The 20259-nt window shown below is 39.4% G+C and overlaps 1 protein-coding gene across 2 annotated transcripts; it reads left to right on the top strand.

Annotated features, from left to right (window-relative positions):
- Nucleotides 1–19: 19 nt before the first annotated feature.
- Nucleotides 20–20252, top strand: LOC139952588 (HBS1-like protein). Of its 2 annotated transcripts, XM_071951771.1 has the most exons (20): nt 20–177; nt 732–800; nt 1331–1504; nt 2539–2724; nt 3165–4969; nt 9502–9523; nt 10259–10514; nt 11076–11205; nt 12348–12476; nt 13470–13576; nt 14075–14192; nt 14859–15080; nt 15588–15705; nt 16442–16510; nt 17183–17287; nt 17720–17810; nt 17943–18051; nt 18389–18489; nt 19343–19487; nt 19981–20151. In XM_071951771.1, the coding sequence occupies exons 1-20, from the start codon at nt 135–137 to the stop codon at nt 19990–19992; spliced, it is 4011 nt and encodes a 1336-aa protein (XP_071807872.1). In that variant the 5' UTR covers nt 20–134; the 3' UTR covers nt 19993–20151. The 2 variants fall into 2 exon arrangements, with proteins under 2 accessions (XP_071807872.1, XP_071807871.1); XM_071951770.1 differs by lacking the exons at nt 3165–4969; nt 9502–9523 and having other exon boundaries at nt 10253–10514; nt 19981–20252.
- The last annotated feature ends 7 nt before the right edge of the window (nt 20253–20259 follow it).

The following is a 20259-nucleotide window of genomic DNA, read 5'->3' as shown; positions in this document are numbered from 1 at the left end:
GAGAGCCCACAATGCAGCAGCCAAAATGGACGTTGGACACGGTGTCTTGTTGTACAATTCGCAAATAAATTGGCGAAAATATAGCCTTTCGCAAAGTTTTCTTCAGAATGTAAGCTTGTAACGAACTTGTCAACATGTCAAGACATAGGAACGTGAGGGGGATGGACTATGGGGAGGGTAGGTCTGATGTAATCACTCGTCAAAGTTAACGTAACGCCTTACAAATATTGCAGCAGCGCGCGCCAAGCCAGGCCAGGTTGCCGCCCGTCATGCCCGTACGTTTACACACACTCTAGCATATTCCTTATGTCCTGAACTACACACGCAGTTTGTTGAGAATTGTTGAGTTTTATCTTTCTTCATTCTTTGGTTGGACGTAGGCCTACACACACACACGTTGGATGAAATAATTTGTAAATGTGAAAACACAATCATAATGATTCAACAATAATCAATGGAAATTGAGGATAACTTTCCGTACGGTATGGCGCCACCATTTTTTCACTCATCTTTACAAAAAGGGATATCTCATACTCCATAGTCATTTAGACTGGGTCCCTGTCTTTACCCGTATCTTTACAGCTTTTTTTATTGTTAATTCCTTTCATGTGCGCTATGATCTTGATTGAAGAGCACCTTGATGAAATTGTAGTTATGTTATGACATTGATTGAAATATGATATTTGTATTATTGATGAATTCCATCTTGTCTGCACGTGATTAAATTGCAGATTATGAAGGCTATGATGATGTTTATGGTCACTCAGTGGAGGAAGATTATGGTGTCTCTCCATCAACAGGTATGTATGTCCAGCTAGGACCGGACTGGGCCCAATTTCATAGAGCTGCTTAAGTAGAACATTTTGCTTCTGCTAAGCAAAAATAAGCAGTTCAACACGCAGTTTTGTTTGGACGGGCGGGGCGCCCTTCCAAAATTCTCAAAATACCAAATGCGCCCGTTCAAAAATGTAGCGCCCGGACAAAATCGTCCAGCACCCAGGCAAAATCGTAGGTGCCGGAACAAAAAAATCTTGAAAATTACTTTCGACGAACACAGCAGCGTTTCAGTGCCTAGTGTCTATGAAAAATATACTACAACTTTTTAAATATTATCAATGGCTTTACATCCTATCCAAAGGACAAAGCAAATGTTGTGCTGAAAAAGACACAAGTATCATGACCGAGACCCGAACACACACTCTGCTGATCAGAAACACCAGAGCTTGATTCTGGTGCTCTTATCCGCTCGGCCGTGACTCGCCTCAAAATAAAGAATGTTAATATTTCTTGAAAACCAATGTGCAAGCCACCTGCTTGTTTCTCTCTACAGCTGAGCAGTTCATTTTCCATCGCAGCCTTCAGCATCACCAGCTAGCATCTTTTCTTGAAGAAGGGGAAGAGGATTTACAGCAAGCTGAGGGCGATCAAACAAGGAGGGACTCTGACCAACCTCTGAACGACTCCAGGAACTTCAAGAAGCCAGAGCTCTCAGATATTGAAGAAGGTAGGATCATGCGAAGTGGTTTCCATGTTAGTGCTTGTTACAGTGGATATTTTCCCCATGTTAAGGTTTGTTCAAAATTCATCGTTTGCTACTTGGTCATTATTATTCAGTGTGCAGCAAAGAAACCTTCAGCTATGCAAAATTGATGGACAAAATTGTTCCCGGTTTAATATTTTAACCTGTGAACAAAAACTGAGAGCAAAAAAATGAACTTCTTGAAAAATGAATTCCTTTTTGCAGTAACACCATGCTTAAATCTCTTTTTAGTAGTGGTGGTTCTAAGTTGACAACTCACTTGTTCAGAAGTTGCCAGCCAACGTTTTTTTCTTCAGAACCAACACTGCTGACAACACACCCCTAACCGAACACCCAACCATCAGCACACTCATCTGCTCACAACCGGACTTTCTCCTTTATTGCTCCTCGAATATGGAACAACCTCCCAGTATGCATCAGAAATTGTAACTCTTTGCCTTATTTCAAAAAATCTCTCAAAACTTACTTGTATCAGATGTAATTTGTTGTATTTATAGTTCCATTGGTCTTGCTCTTTCCAGCGCTTTGATCTTGATGTAAAGGCGCTTTATAAATATTTAGTTGTTTGTATGTATGTATGTAAAGAAGGCCTATTTACACATGGTGCTACCGGAAATCTCACCTAATTATACTCCCACCATGCTAAGTTTCAAATTGTAAGTACTGATTTCTTATACATTTTGGTTTGCGGTAACACCATGTGTGTTTATACTTGCCAGGTAGATTTTGTTCTTTAGAGAGCTGTCTTACTTTATATTCTACTACCTAGTAGATTTTCAGTCTTCTCTGCCAATTCTGAAAAGAACTGTGCTGCTTTTAACTACTACCTGGGCGGATGATAGACAAACTACCGGGACTACTACTTCAGCATTTAGTGGATTCCTATTAACTTCCCTAGCGCAGAGTGAGTTCTTAATTGGTCTCAACATTTCAACTAGCTTGCTCTAGTCATCGTTAGGAGAGACTGATTTCTTTATTCTTGTTAATTCTGTACACAGCTCAGCTTCAGTCATGCTTGGAGGAAATCCGCAATGTAGTAGGAGATGCCATCCCTGAGCATGTCTTAGTAGAGACTGCCCTGGCGCACAAATTCAACTTTGAGAAAGCTCTGAATGCCATTCTTGATCACCAAGAGAGCGGAGGAGGCCAACGGAGGAGTAACAACAACACAGAGACCCAGACAGGTGAATAAAGCTCAAGAACTTAAAACTTTGAGGATTCGATTACTCTGTTTTTAACCGGAAATCCATTTTTTTTAACCCCACCCCCCCAAAAACAAAACAAAACATTTCTAATTCAATTTTTTTTTTTTTTTTTTTTGATCAAATTCATAAGAAAACCAGTAATAATGCCACACTTAGTTTAAGACACTTTGCCAAGTTAGTATTTGAATTGGAAGATTTCTAGCAAGGAAATAACCAACACCAAAAACATTACACTATTCGAAAATATAACTGATTTGCTCCTGCATGCTTTTAACAATCATCTAATAGAAGGCCCGCTTCTTGTTTTCTTCTTTCTTTTTCTTCTTTGTCACTGTTCATCTTCTTTACCCGGTTCTGCTATGGTCTTTACCCATCTGGCATTGCTGTTGCTTGACATCCCTTGGCTATGGTAAGGTAAGGAGTTTGTGGTTTTATGATATTAAGGGAAAATGAAAAAAAAGAAATGAATATTAGCACCAGACCCAATGATCACTCTGATCCAGATGGGCTTTTAACTGAAAGAAATCGTAAAACTAGTCCCTCTGGTACCATGCAAGTAGGCGGTTTGGCAGGTTGCCCGAAAGAAGTTCAAAAAGCCTCCTCAAATGTTTTGGTTGCCCCCTTATCCAACCTTGTTGGAGTCTGTTATACCTTCAGCCCTTTAACTCGATGTAAAGCTGAAGCATCCTCAAATTTAGTCTCATCAGTGCCCCTCTCCGCTTCAGCTGCTTCCCATTTATCATCATCCCCAGCAGCAAGTGGTGCATCCCAAGGTCGGGGGCCATTGTCATTGTCCCAGTTGGCTGGTTCTCGTCTTGACGCAACCAAAGCGTCTAGAGATAGGGACGTCTTGACAGGTTCCCTAACGGGTTTATCGTTACGTGATTTATCACAGCGTTCACTTTCCTCGACTCCACCTCAATATTTCCCATTGAAGCGGAACCTCCAGACTAATATCACTAGTAGAGGAGGCCACACTGGCGAAGAAGACCAGTCTCATCGAGGTATTTCTCTGTCGAGCTTAGCATCCTCCCATCTGTCATCAAACCCTCTGAATCTCAAACCATCCGGAACAACAGACTTTGGAAACAAAACTGATAGGTTTTCCACTCAAAGTTTAGACTTTGACTCACGAATAGGAAATGATTTGAAATCTATTGGGCTCGGTAACCTTGTTGGAGGTTTAGGCGCCGCCGTGAAGACTAAAGTGCCCGGTGCTGTTAGGCCAATGGATGGAGGTTTACAACATGGCCACCCTGCATGCCCTGGCACCACAGTAGGAAGTTTATTCCCTACACCGGGTATGTCCTTATCCAGCTTAGCCTCGTCTCACCTCGCTTCGAACCTTTCAAGATCGCAAGAAAAGTCAATGCTAGGATTTGGAACAGGGGGAAGCACCACTGGTATCTCTTTGTCTGATTTAGCCACAACGCACCTATCGTCAACCCCACCCTCACAGCTGTTTATCGGTGTGGCTTTGGAAAGTAGACACAAACACCAGTCTATGGTTTCTACAAGCCCTGCTGGGTCATCTCTTTTCAGTCTAGCCACTGACCACTTGTCTCAAGCCCCTTCAACATCTACTGCATTTGGACCTCCTAGCGTCAGGGATACATATGACAATAGGACGACTTTGCCAAACAGTCCGGTGAAAATGGAGCAAAATACAAGTGAATGGTTCCAGACTATTTCGTCGCACCAACCTCTGCCTGGATTTGAACCCGCAAGATTTGAAGCACCTCCAGGTCTTCGCCCACTGACATCTGAAACAGTGCCACCGTCTGTAGATGAACTAACACCGAGGGTACCCACTCCACCTGGTTTCCAATCCAGGGAGTCTATCAAGATGGAAAGCACATCATCAGGTCTCACCACAAATATTGAAACTCAAGATACCTCAGTTATCAAAAAAATACAAGGGTTGCCAAAGTTCAAACACTCTGCAAAACAATCAAAGAGTCTCATATTTTCAAAGCCCTCGGTCTTTGCGAGGACCCTGTGTGCCGAGTACATCAACCAATCACCACAGAGGATGAAAGTTGCCTCATGCAGATTAAACAGGCTACATTCCAAGCCAATCAAACACAGGCAGTTCTCTTACCTGAGGCAGAAATCCTGGACCGAGAGTCCCGCAGATAACAGAGAGGAAGTTGTTGTGTTTGACTTTTCGACCCCTTCCCCTGATGATGTTGTTAAACAGAGGCAATCAGGGGCGTTTGGTAGTGTACATAAGAGCAAAGGGAAGAAAAAGTAGCATAGGTCTCATTGTTATTATAATTATAATAATAATAATAATGACTCTTTATAGCCTTTCCAAACAATGATCACTGCACTTCAAACTTAATTGCAGTAATTTATGCTTTTACGACTTTTATAAAATTCATCCATTTTGAATTTTGTTTTCCTCCAACAGTTTATTTAAACATCCTGAAGTTACTACAATTTGATGTATGAATTCATTGCAAATTTTTTTCTGCAAAAATTAAGGGATTTTTTAAGTTCTTTAAGGGCTGTAAATTTGTATTTTAAAGGCAGACGTTTTAAAAGAAATTATGATTGCAAGATAAAATGTTTAATAAATTCATAGCACCGTGCATTCACCTTAATTACCAACTTAAATGCACCTTTATTAAAAGCCTAAGAGAAAGACGTGGTCAAAATGTGGCAGATGTTTTTTTTTGTTTTTTTTTCAGTAAAAACCAAGACCAAATTCAATTGCATCATTTTTACTTCATGCTTGCATATGTAACAAGAAAGAGATTTCAGCTGATGTGCATTATCAAACTTCAGAAATTTGAGCATTCTTGGCTGACACGGCTACTGCAGAAATTCTGTGCCAAACCCAAGTTATAAATGTAAGCCAAATTTAAATTGGTTACTTTGGGTCTGGCTATGGGCAGGGCCCAATTTCATAAAGCCTTGCTAAGCACATGCAAATCTTGCTCATTGTTGGTGCCCCACTCATTTTTTGCTTAGCAAACAAATTTGCTAAGCAAGATTTTCTGCTTTTAGTTTTTATGAAATTTGGCCCATGCCTGATCACCGTAATCATTAGCGTCTTTTCTTCAGTGTTTCTTCTGCAGCCAATGGCAATAGCAGCAGACAGCGTCGTCTTGTTTGGACCCCGTCTTTAGTGGCCTATACTTGGAGTAGGCAGTACCAAGAGACTAGATAGTAGTAAACTTGGGCGATATCTTGATATTATCCAAAATTGTGATACCATTTCTTAAGCTATTACCGTATTGTCTTGATTTTTAGCCACAACCTTTTCCCGCGTCCCAGTTTAGAGCTGCATTACGGCCGATTTTATGCTTATAAACAAAAACGCATGCTTACCTCCCGGTGCTTACTGTATGAAAATAACACTGTGTGAGAATAATACTGTTTGAAAATCCATCAGTGAACACTAAAATGGCCGCTTCTTTTCTTGCTAACCTTAAAAATACATGTACGCTCACGCCAATTTTAAAAAAAACGCATGCTTACCTCCCAGTGCTTACTGTATGAAAATCCATTATGAACACTAAAATGGCCGCTTCTTTTATTGCTAACCTTAGAAATACATGTACGCTCACTCTAATTAAAAAAAAACGCAAACAAAAACGCATGCTTACCTCCCAGTGGTTACTGTATGAAAATAACACTGTTTGAAAATCCATGGTGAACGCTAAAATGGCCGCTTCTTTTCTTGCTAACCTTAGAAATACATGTACGCTCACGCCAATTAAAAAAAAAACGCAAACAAAAACGCATGCTTACCTCCCAGTGCTTACTGTATGAAAATAACACTGTTTGAAAATCCATGGTGAACGCTAAAATGGCCGCTTCTTTTCTTGCTAACCTTTAAAATACATGTACGCTCACGCCAATTTTCAAAAAAACGCATGCTTACCTTCCGGAGCTTACTGTATGATAATCCATTATGAACACTAAAATGGCCGCTTCTTTTTTTGCTAACCTTAGAAATACATGTACGCTAACGCCAATTTAAAAAAAAAAGCAAACAAAAAACGCATGCTTACCTCCCAGTGCTTACTGTATGAAAATAACACTGTTTGAAAATCCATGGTTAACACTAAAATGGCCGCTTCTTTTCTTGCTAACCTTTAAAATACATGTACGCTCACGCCAATTTTCAAAACAACGCATGCTTACCTCCCGGAGCTTACTGTATGAAAATCCATTATGAACACTAAAATGGCCGCTTCTTTTCTTGCTAACCTTAGAAATACATGTACGCTAACGCCAATTTAAAAAAAAACGCAAACAAAAAACGCATGCTTACCTCCCAGTGCTTACTGTATGAAAATAATACTGTTTGAAAAATCCATGGTGAACACTAACATGGCCGCTTCTTTTTTTGCTAACCTTTAAAATACATGTACGCTCACGCCAATTTTCAAAAAAACGCATGCTTACCTCCCGGAGCTTACTGTATGAAAATCCATTGTGAACACTAAAATGTCCGCTTCTTTTCTTGCTAACCTTAGAAATACATGTACGATAACGCCAATTTAAAAAAAACGCAGACAAAAAACGCATGCTTACCTCCCAGTGCTTACTGTATGAAAATAACACTGTTTGAAAATCCATGGTGAACACTAAAATGGCCGCTTCTTTTCTTGCTAACCTTTAAAATACATGTACGCTCACGCCAATTTTTAAAAAAACGCATGTTTACCTCCCGGAGCTTACTGGATGAAAATCCATTATGAACACTAAAATGGCCGCTTCTTTTCTTGCTAACCTTAGAAATACATGTACGCTAACGCCAATTTAAAAAAAAACGCAAACAAAAAACTCATGCTTACCTCCCGGTGCTTACTGTATGGAAATAATACTGTTTGAAAATCCATTATGAACACTAAAATGACCGCTTCTTTTCTTGCTAACCTTAGAAATACATGTACGCTCACGCCAATTTAAAAAAAAACGCATGTTTACCTCCCGGAGCTTACTGGATGAAAATCCATTATGAACACTAAAATGGCCGCTTCTTTTCTTGCTAACCTTAGAAATACATGTACGCTAACGCCAATTTAAAAAAAAAACGCAAACAAAAAACTCATGCTTACCTCCCGGTGCTTACTGTATGGAAATAATACTGTTTGAAAATCCATTATGAACACTAAAATGACCGCTTCTTTTCTTGCTAACCTTAGAAATACATGTACGCTAACGCCAATTTTAAAAAAATGCAAACAAAAACGCATGCTTTCCTCCCGGTGCTTACTTCATGAAAATAACACTGTTTGAAAATCTATGGTGAACGCTAAAATGGCCGCTTCTTTTCTTGCTAACCTTAGAAATACATGTACGCTAACGCCAATTTTCAAAAAAACGCAAACAAAAACGCATGCTTTCCTCCCGGTGCTTATTTCATGAAAATAACACTGTTTGAAAATCCATGGTGAACGCTAAAATGGCCGCTTCTTTTCTTGCTAACCTTAGAAATACATGTACGCTAACGCCAATTTAAAAAAAAACGCAAACAAAAAACGCATGCTTACCTCCCAGTGCTTACTGTATGAAAATAATACTGTTTGAAAATCCATGGTGAACACTAACATGGCCGCTTCTTTTCTTGCTAACCTTTAAAATACATGTACGCTCACGCCAATTTTAAAAAAAACGCATGCTTACCTCCCGGAGCTTACTGGATGAAAATCCATTATGAACACTAAAATGGCCGCTTCTTTTCTTGCTAACCTTAGAAATACATGTACGCTAACGCCAATTTAAAAAAAACGCAAACAAAAAACGCATGCTTACCTCCCGGTGCTTACTGTATGAAAATAATACTGTTTGAAAATCCATTATGAACACTAAAATGACCGCTTCTTTTCTTGCTAACCTTAGAAATACATGTACGCTCACGCCAATTTTCAAAAAAACGCAAACAAAAACGCATGCTTACCTCCCGGTGCTTACTGTATGAAAATCCATTATGAACACTAAAGTGGCCGCTTCTTTTCTTGCTAACCTTAGAAATACATGTACGCTCACGCCAATTTTCATGCTATGGGTACATGTAGCACGAAAATATGCTTATCGTTAAGTAGGGCTATGAAACTGGCCCCTGGTTATCGCCATCACGCATCCTGCTCATTTCCTTCAGTGAGTTGGGGTTTTTCTTTGTGTAATTTGAAAGTATCATTTATATATAATTGCATAGGCTGATTTGTAATTTACCATTTCTTATGAAATATTACTATGCAAAGAAATAATGTGGTTATTCGTCTAGATTTGTCTTAATTTCTGTAATAAAATGAATTGATTATAAAGAGCTTGTATTGATTGATTCACTTGAATACTGGTTTTTTTTATGAGGTTGATTGATTTAATTGTTTAGTTGATCATTTTATTGACTTATTGATTGATTGATTATTTATTGATTTATTGCTGGTTTTGATTTACCTTTACCCATTATTGCCTTCAGTGGTGGTCTGGGGGAAATTTTCTTTTTTATTTGTCCAGATCGAACCCCAAACCATAGAAAAAGTTATTTTTGATATTATGTATTCAGCGAGCGGTTTCCCTTGAATAGCAGGGCAAAATGCTACAAAAAAAAGTATCGGTTGCTACTCAAAAATCACGATTTACTACTCAATATTGGCATTCAGTTTGCACAAAATCTGTGTGAAATTGAAACTATTTTGCTATGCAAAGTTGCTGGACGAAATCAATCCCTGACATGGTCAAGGATGAAAACTAAGACCAACACCTTAAGAAATTATTATTGAGCAAGAGACTGAGACTGGAGTCCAAGCTTTAGCAGGTTAGGATTGGGGTCTTCCAACCCTTAGTAACACTGCTTAATTGGTGTCAACAACTTCCTACTTTTAATACGTGTTAGTGTTGCATTGGGGATATAGTATAATTTGTGTTTACCATTACACCAAAGATGTGTTTTAAGCACTGTAGACTCGGTACTTTCCCAAGTTCTGTGAACAAATCCACAGGCAAAATCACTCGGGTGGGATTCGAAGCCACAACCTTTGCATTGCTAAAACAGATGTTTTACCACTAGACCAGTGAGCTAGCCATGCATCTTGTAAATTTACTAAGTAGCAAACCGATCAGAATTAATAATAATAACAATTTCTTATAAATTATAGCGCATTTCACAATAACCATCTCAATGCGCTTTACATTAGTGCCCTGGTCATTGGGCACATGACATTCCAGCTCCCCTGGGAGTATACAACCTGGGCAACTGTAGCGTTCCAAAGGCTTTTTCATACACGATATAAACCTCCACCCTCGCAGGTACCCATTTATACCCCTGGGTGAAGAGAAGCAATTATAGTAAAGTATCTTGCTCAAGGACACAGGTGTCATTTCCGGGACCCGAACCCACACCTCAGATGACTTAACCACCAGAACTTAAATCGGTGGTCTTAATTACTCGGCCATGACACCCTATGTTTTGGGATGCCTTGATGCTCCCCTGATGGGTGTGTCACTGCCCCCAACTCTTTTAACCCTACCCTTCAATCACGTACAGCAACAGCAGCAGCACCACCCAGGCAGCAGCAGCCTCCGTCGACCAAACCCAAACGCCCCATGCCGGGAGCCAACCCAGAAGACGACAAAGTTGCAGCCGTCACTCCGGAGGTGGCAAAGATGAGCTTCCCATCCAAACAGGCCAAGAGAGGATTCGAACTGGGACCCGTCCCAAGTGGAGATGTACGGAGAAAGAGTGCTTCACTAAGGCCTAAGCCAATGTCGGGGTTTATGGATGACATTTCGGATTTGCAAGTCAGAAGGTAGTTTTAAACACAATATGCTCTCACTTGAATGAAAATTTTGGATGATTTTTCTTTAACTATTTTTTTAGTTACCTAACTTGTTATGTGTAGAAATGTTAGTAAAGAACTTGTTTTGGTGGTTCTTATTTTAAAGCAATCGCCCAGTGTTGTGACATGTCAGTCAAAAAGTATTTTCGATGGTTGATTGTTAAAATTCCAAATGCCCAAATTTGACTCTTTGTTTTTCTACAATTTGGGGGTTTTGCAGGACAAAATGTAGATGCTCTTTCTTACATGTGAACAAACTCATCTCGGTTATAAAAAAAACCATAAAATTACAAATCAATTGTTCATCAAAAATGCAAGATAATAATGTGAGAATTTCATTGTGTAAGAATTTCATTTTCATCATTGTGTGTTTTTCTCATACTTGAGAAATCACCTCTCTCAAAAACTATGTTACTTCAGAGGGAGCTGTTTCTCTCACCATGTTTTATACTAACAATTATTTTGGGTAGTTGCCAATCGTGTCCAGTGCCTTAAATAGTTGTTTGCATTAACGGGACTTTTTTCTTGCAGTGAACACCAAGGAAAGCTTCCAACAGTTATGAGTGCCCCGGATCTGACGGCGATGGTGGGGTCAACATTTGCTCCTCCAGGGCTCCCTGTCATCCCTCAGAGAAAAGAGTCCAGAAACTCCAAGATAGGGGTAAGTCTTGGAATACATTTGTCTTTAACCCTCATCCCTAGATAAGACATATCTGATAACTGTTCTATAATAATAATAACTTTCGATTTGTATAGCGCCTAATAACTAACATATAATTCTCTAAGCGCTTTACATTAGTGCCCTGGTCATAGGGCCAATAACTTTTTAACGTTTCTCAGCTCCCTTGGGAGTATACAACCTGGGCAACAGTTTATATCGCTCCAAAGGCTTTTTCATTCACAATATCAACCTCTACCCTCGCAGGTACCCATTTATACCCCTGGGTGAAGAGAAGCAATTATAGTAAAGTATCTTGCTCAAGGACACAAGTGTCACGACCGGGATTCGAACCCACACTCCGGTGAAAACGCACCAGACAAGAGACATATCTAGAGAATACAGAAAGAATACATTGGTCTAACCTCGTCCATTTGATAATCGTTCATTTTGCAGACAATAGACATCTGAGCAGAATGCAGGAACAATTAATTTTTCTAACCCTCATCCCTCGATAAGTCATGCCTGATAATTGTTAATTTTGCAGACAATAGACTTCTCCACATAATACAGGAACAATACATTTTTCTAACCCTATCCCTGGATAAGACATGTCTGATGATTATAATAATAATAATAATTGGTTTTGTATAGCACTTAATACACCCGAAGGGCGTCTCAAAGCGCCCACAACATTAGTACTCCTGCGGCCAATTTCACGAAACGCTATGATTAATCCTATCTCAAGTTAGGACAAGTAACCCGTCCTAACTTAGGATGGGTTCAATGTGTCCTACATCTTCGGATACGGAACTAAACTCGTCCCAAGTCCTAAGATTAATCCTAAGTTAGGAAGAGTTTGGTGAAATCGATGGCTGGTCACTGGGCCATTTAATTCTTTCTTTAAACCATCTCAGCTCCCTGGGAAGTATACCTATACAGTTTGTGCTGGCAAATAATGTAGTGCACTAACTTGACTAAGCTAAATCAATCACAAGAACCATCTCTGCCCTCACAGGTACCCATTTACCCCTGGGTGAATAGAAGCAATTATAGTTTTAAAGCGTCTTGCTCAAGGAGACAGGTGTCATGGCCGGGATTTGAACCCACACTCTGCTAAACTATGATTATTGTAATTTTTGCAGACAATAGACATCTCTGCAGAGTATAGGAAGAGGCAGGAGGGAAAACAGCTCATCAACTTGGTTGTGATTGGTCATGTAGACGCCGGTAAATCAACACTAATGGGTCATCTCTTGTATCTGATTGGTCAGGTAAGTCTGTTTCCTTGTAGACCACAATCCTGGCCATACCTCGTTGGGCCCCCCCCCTGCCCCCTTTCAATGTTGGTTCTGATTGCATGGGGCCAATTTCATAGAGCTGCTTAAGCAAAAAATTTGCTTAAGCACGAAAACAGCTCGCTTGTTTTACACATGTTACTGGCAAAAATTTCATGCCATATACATTGCTTGTGACTGGTATTTAGCTGTTCTTTACTTAGCATAACAATTAAGTTGAGTCTTGGCCGGTAATCGGATTTTACAAAGCAAGGGTTTTTTTTGCTTAAGTAAAATTTTGTGCTTAAGCAGCTCTATGAAATTGGGCCCTGGTCTTTTGCCTTACAGTCAACATTGAGCGGGGAGATGGGGGCAAGGGGAGAGAATGATTATTGTTATTGGGAAGTGGACAGGGAATGGTTGGGATTGGCATTTTGGCCGGGATCGCAGTATTAGGCTGTGTACGAAACGGCGACTTCAGCTACAGCTACGGCTATATCAGATATTGTCTTGTATTTGTAACCTGCTACGTGAAAATGAGTCAGATGTCGCCGAATGCATTATTAATTTATGGACATTTTTTTTTTTTTTTTACTTTTTAAGATCTGTTTTGCATGGTTAATCTTGAGAACACTTACTTTTAGGCTATAAAGCCAAGAAAACATCAAATTTGTGATCATACCTATGTATTATTTGTTTCCTTTCACGCAATGGTATTTTAAAACATCACTTTACTTGTAATTCGTTTTTCAGAAAAAATGATGTATTTGCTAATCTAAGCTTTGCACACCCCAAAGCTTAGACTTATACCAAATTACTGCTGCTGGTGTGTTCTTTCCAGCCATGCATACAACTCAATTCTTGAAATTGTCAACATCTGACTCATGTTCACGTAGCGGGTCACATTTTGTTTTGTATTGTACTGTTTTGGCAATCAAAATAATATCAGTAATAATAATAATGTTTTCTCAATTCCTCCCTATCATACAGGTGAACCAGAGACAGATGCACAAGTATGAACAGGAATCCAAGAAACAAGGCAAGGCATCATTTGCATATGCCTGGGTGCTTGATGAGACGGGTGAAGAAAGACAGAGGTACATACATAGTCTTTTAAAAAAATTATCATTATATGTGATGCGAACCGTCAAAATGAGTCGTTTGTTAACGCTGAAAAAATTAATGGGAAACGGTGTTTTGTGACTATATGTGCTACAGATTATTTCACTTTGCTTTCCAAGTTTGTGTTTAGTGCAGTGTATAAAACAGATGTTATGATGAGCAAGAACTGGTTGAATGCGGTTGAGACCGGTTCATACCACTTCAAACAAGTTCAACTCCCCCAGATAACTGCAAAACAAATCATATATCCATGACAGAAGATCCTAAATCAGAGAAGCCATGCAGAATCTTGCATTTTGGGATTTCAATGTGAAAAAAACTATCAAAGCCTGCTCTTATTACATTTCTTTTTAGGAGGTTAGGGTTAGGATTCTGGAAGATCCAAAATTACAGAATTCTTACAAAATCTTGCATTTAGGGCTTTCAATGTCAAAACGATTACCAGAACCTCCTCTTTTGACATTTCTTTTCAGGGGCATTACGATGGATGTAGGTTTAACCAGTTTTGAGACCCCTAATAGAACGGTGACCCTCCTCGACGCCCCCGGTCATAAAGATTTCATCCCCAACATGATCACAGGAGCTGCACAGGTTAGTATCTCTTGATCCTGGATTGGCATTTTTGTTTTCTCTTAAATGCACTGGACATTGTTGGTAATTCTTGAAAAATAATTGTTAGCATAATGAGCAATGGAGAGCTGTGGATGGTATAAAACATTGCAAGAAATGGCTCCCTCTGAAGTGACGTAATTTTTTAGAAAAAGGGGTAATTTCTCGCTCTAATGTTTGAAGCCCTTTAGGCATCTGAAAGTTTTTTCTTTTATTATTCTCTCGCAACTTTGACGACCAATTTAACTCAAATTTTCACAGACTTGTTATTGTATGCATATGTTGGGATACACCAAATGAGAATACTGGTCTTTGACAATTACCAAAGATGTCCAATGCCTTTAATCTGGGGGTGATGTCTCGTCGATTGTCCCTGAAAGCCCACAACGATACTCTAAGGCTTTATGATGTAGCCATCTTAAATACTCTCTTTAGTAGTAGAGACTGATTATACATGTTTTTATTCAACATTAACTGGCTAATATTGTTCTATGTTCAGTTCAGATGTTAATATATATTATATCTTCAGCATCCTCGAGTATGATAAGTTTTGTTTCAACTCAACAACTATGCTCTACTCATCAGTAGAAGACTGAGAAAACCGTACGATCGTTCTAGAACATTGACGTCTTTTTCTCTTCCTTCTAGGCGGACGTAGCCATCCTGGTCGTCGACGCCACAAGGGGAGAATTTGAGACTGGATTTGATTCCGGTGGCCAGACAAGAGAACACGCCCTCCTGGTCCGATCATTAGGGGTGACTCAGCTGGCTGTAGCCATTAATAAACTAGACACTGTGGGCTGGTCGGAGGTCAGGTTCAACGAGATTGTAGGCAAGCTGGGACATTTCTTGAAACAGGCTGGTTTTAAGGTGAGTGTTGGCAGCAATAATCTAGAACTCACTATAATGCTTGAATTTTAGGGGGGGGGAATCGGCAGGCAAGACGAAAAGAGCTTCTGCTCAAAATGTTTACTGGCAAAGAATTGTTCTAACAAAACCGTAACAGTTTAACTTGATCCTGTTTTTCTTTAAAGCCATTGGACCCTTTCGGTACAGACAAAATACTAAAAAGTTCACAGATTTACAAATAACTTACAGGGTTTACAGAAGGTAGTGGTGAAAGACTTCTCTTGTAATATTAGTCCATGAAATGCTTTGCTTTTTGCGAAAACAGTAAAACAATATCAATTCTCGATATCGAGAATTACGGATTTATTTTAAACACATGTCATGACACGGCGAAAGGTGCGGATACAAGGGTGGGTTTTCCCGTTATTTTCTCCCGACTCCGATGACCGATTGGGCCTAAATTTTATAAGAGAAGAATTATCCCATATATACAATTTTGAAATGCATTGTTTCAATTTGTTGTTTTAGGATTCTGATGTTCAGTTCATTCCCTGCAGTGGGCTGACGGGTGAAAACCTCAAAGACAGAGCTAAAGAGTCTGCCCTGACTGCGTGGTACAAAGGACAGTCACTTATGGAACGAATAGGTGAGGGAAAAATAGTCAAACCGACATAGGTGCAGACTTGAATAGTAGCCTTTTGTTGAAGGCCTTCGTAGCTTGAACAGCCTCGTAGAGCTGCTATCCCAAGCGATTGAAAAGGGAGACCACTCGCGTGAGTCGAGTGGCAAAGGAGGGCCTTTTACAACCTGTTTGCGCCTTTTTTTTAAAAATGAATTATTCATATCAAACGTGCATTATTCATAATTTGTAGGACGATTACCCAAACAAAACGCAGACTTTCTCAAAAACGTTTTATAAACGAATCCAAGGTCGATGACGAATCCGATGATTGTTGTTTATCCAGGCAGTGTGCAAATTTCAGCAAAAATGCTGACCCGTTGACCCCGTCGCTTCTGATTGGTTTGGACATTTAGGTTAGCAAAAGTCAAGACTTATAAAGAAAAACGTAAGAAACCGCAATCAAGTTGTGAAAGGCTCTCGTGCTACGCCACTCGGTGTGTGGTCTTCCTCGCAGTCACTTGGGATAGTGGCTCTATGAAGCTGTCCACACCATGAAGGCCTTGACATAAGGCTAATTGAATAGTAGAGATAAGATAATGCAGTCAGGCACGATATTCTTTTAACTTAGATCGGTTTCCGATTTCCTTTGTCGATGATAGTTGGAATTATTTTATGAAAGCCACTGGGGTAAAATGGGTTTAACAATGTCCTTAAAGTGTGTTCATGGTGAATAATGATAGCTTTGTTTCTTGTTATCCAGACTGTCTGAAAGCTCCAAAGAGACCTGTTGACAAATCTTATCGGCAATGTGTATCGGATGTATTTAAAGGTAAACCAATTATTATATTTTCTTATTTAGTTCCAGGGATGGAACAAGAAGTTTGTTTTTCTGAAGAAACAAAAAATATTAACCTTTGCAATTCTAGAGCTGTTTCTTACCAACTAGACCACCGAGATTGCCCGGTAGCTAGAGGCAGTTCGAATCCTATATTTTAGCAGCGGTTACCGCAACAATTTGGTTTGTGGTTTCAAATCCCACCTACATGCCTGTGAGTTTTTTCACAGAGCTCGGTAAAAGGTCCACTGAGTTTACAGTGTTAATACACATTGGTGTATATGGGTAAAACCAAAATTAATATGTGTTATCCCCTATTTTTGTTTTTTTATGCAAGTGGCCAGACACACAAGGCCTGAAGGCCACTTCAAGGTGTGGGCTACAATTATTTTTTTCCAGAGGCCTTTGCCATCTACTCCTAGGGCTGAAACAGGGTTACCCCTTTTACAGTCCTCTGGGTGTAGGCTTGGGTATCTTCGATTCGAAGCCTAGTCGGTAGAGCAGAAAGCACTACCCCAATTTGATGTAGCAAGTGTCACGACTGGGATTCGAACCCACACCCTGCTGATCAAACACCAGAGCTTGAATCCGGTGCTCTTAACCGCTCGGCCATGACACGCCACACGTCCTATGCAAGTCTAACAAAACATGAATTATTGTTGGCAGGTATGGGTGCTGGTATCAGCATAGCCGGTAAGATAGAGTCTGGAGGGGTGCAGGTTGGCGATAAAGTGGTTATTATGCCGGCTGCTGAACATGGACAGGTCAGAGGTCAGTTCAAATTCATTATTCATGAAGCAATTCAAATTTTGTCTTTTCCCTTTTTTAAATCCTGCAACCGCCACCGTAACTCATCAAGAGTATGGTTTCAATTTTGTTATTAATAATTCCACTGGCAAAAAAATCCACTGTAAAAACTCCTCTGAAACCAGATACCAGATGGAGTTGCCGTATTGTCATAAGAATCAGTTAGAATCAAGAAGTTGACGCTGAAGATCCCAAAACAGCCAGTGTCTTATTCTCATGTTATAGGGACTATGATTTCTTGTTCCGTCCCACTAACCCTTTTGGTATCGGATTCATTCACCCGTCCCTATCTTGTTCACTTTCAAGCTCATGAAGTTTTTTTTATGAGTTAGTTAGTCTTTAAGTGCTACCACTACCTCCTTTGTTTCATGCAATTGATTGATTGATGTGCAACAGGTGTTTATATCCATGAGGAAGAGACGAGGTGGGCCTGTGCAGGGGACCATGCAACGGTAGTGGTAACCGGCATAGATCAAGTCAATGTCAGGTAAGATTTTTTTTATAGGATCTAAAACAACGAACTGTTGAAAAAAAAAAAAAAATGATTGCCGCTTAAAGTGTGTTCTTTATTAATGATTCAATTCAATACCAAATGTATACATTCCCTTTGATCTTGAAGTGTCGGTAGTGTCATGTGTTGTCTTGAGCAGCCTATCCCTGTGACGAGTCGTTTTAGAGCCAGGGTCATCATGTTCAACTTGGACGTACCGGTGACGAGGGGCTTCCCGGTAAGTTTCACAATAATAGAAGGAAAGACCCTTGCACTTATCGAAAAGAGAAGGGGTTTGCCCTGGTGTTCCTGGCTGTGGCTGCTGTATGCGCCATAGCACCTTGTAAACCCTTACATAAGGTGCTACTTAATTTGGTCTCAGAATTCATCTCTGCAAATAATCTTTCTGGAAGTTTGTGTGTTACACTCAGCGCCTTGAGTACCTCTTTTGGTAGATATGTGCGCTACATAAGACTTCAATATTATTACTGTTATTATTTATATTTGAAAGCAAATACAAAGATTATTTTGACATCACCATTTTGTCATTTTTCAAACTTGTTTCAAAATTGTAGGTGGTACTTCATTACCAGGCTGATAGTGAACCAGCCGTTGTTCGTAAACTCATCAGTACTTTACACAAGAGTACCGGGGAAATTCTGCAAAAGAGGCCAAAGTAAGTTCGGTCAGATTTGTATGTAATATTTTAAGCTTAATTTAAGACATCGGACATAAGAAAACCTTATTAATCTAAAAAGAAAATTGCATTGCTCACACATGTTTAAAAAGCACCACAAATATCAAAAACCAACAACAGGCAGATACAAAAATAGCTAAAGTATCAACGCACACAGATTTAAGAATAAAACCCCCCAGTGCAGTAGGTAAAAGAAATAACTAGGGGTTTGGCTTTGGGGGTTTTTGATGTGTTTTTTGTGTTTTGAAAAAAAAAAACACCTTGTTGAACAAATTTGTGTGCTTCCAGATGCATTATAAAAGGCTTCAAGCCTGAAGTCTTTTAAAGTTTGAGTGAGAAATTACCTCTTTCTCAACAACTCTGCTACTTCAGAGGGAGCTGTTTCTCACAATGTTTTAAACTATCAAAAGCTCTCCAGTGCTCATTACCAATCCAGTGCCCTTAAGTTACACATGTTTTGATGATTTACTTTTGACATCTAAAGAGTAAAAAAAGAAACATGTTTAGCGTCCCCGCCTGCTTCATTTTTAGAGGCCGCCTCATTTTTTTTTTTTTTTTTTTCTTCTTTTTTTTATGATTTTTATTTTATTTTCTAATGAAAAAAGGGTTATTTTAAACGATCTCAGCTGAAACAATCTGAATGTCTTGACCAAAATGTTTCATTTATGTATTGTGTGTCTGAGCAGAAGAAAAAACAATGGTTATTTGACATTTTAAAAAGAATGGCAACCATCTTGAAATAAAAAAAAAAAGGCCCTCCTCCTTCCTTTTTTTGAGAAACCCGGATGCTAAACATGTTTCTTTTTTTACTCGGCCTAACCTCTTCTTATAGGTGTCTGACGAAGCAGAGTAATGCTATAATAGAGATAGAGACGAGCAGGCCCGTATGCCTAGAACTGTATAAAGACTACAAAGATTTAGGACGATTTATGCTCAGATACAGCGGCTCAACGATTGGTGCTGGTGTTGTAATTGAGGTAGGCTTATTCTTTGACATTATAAACCGATATTGTGTTTTGTTATCCTGTCTACCTCTGTATTATCAGTCTTAATGCCAAGTCACACAGGCCCCGATAATGAGAGAAAAACGATAACGATAAAAATGCACGCCCTCAATTGGTTGAAATACCCCATGCAGAACACGCCCACGCTCATTCAACCAATTGAGGGCGCGCATTTTGATCGTTATCGTTTTCGTTCTCGTTATCGGGGCTTGTATGACTTGGCCTTTTATCTATGAGCAAGTTCGACTGCACACCATGGTTTACTTAAAAGTTGTCTATTTTACTAAAACCCAGGCTGGTAGACCATTGTCTGATCATAGTGTCTGCGGTTTGATCAACACTTTAACATGCATTAAAGCATAGGTTGCTCTTAGCAACAGCCGAAGCCACAAATTCAGACACGGCTATAGTCTTGTATTTCACTGCTTCAAAACTAATGTAAGAATTATTATGCTTTCTTTTACAGATCAAGAGCTAGCCAAACAGAAACTGATGCAGCCGGCCACCTTCTTGTCCAGTATACATAACACCCCCTCTCTGACAATGGATTCCCCCTCTCCTTTTACGCTTCTGTTGAAAAATGAGTAAACAAAATCAAGAGGCAAACTTATTTTTCTGTACTAGAAGACAAGAAGGTACAACCACCATTTAGAAATGTTAATTCTTCCAAATATATTTTCCCTTTCTTTTTAAAAATGAAATTTTAAGAGAGGACTTTTTGTCATAATTATGTTTTTTTGTTCTT

This window comes from Asterias amurensis, chromosome 20 (genome assembly GCF_032118995.1).
Source record: "Asterias amurensis chromosome 20, ASM3211899v1".
In the NCBI taxonomy this organism is placed as follows: domain Eukaryota; kingdom Metazoa; phylum Echinodermata; class Asteroidea; order Forcipulatida; family Asteriidae; genus Asterias; species Asterias amurensis.
This window is presented reverse-complemented; position numbering and strand designations above follow the sequence as displayed.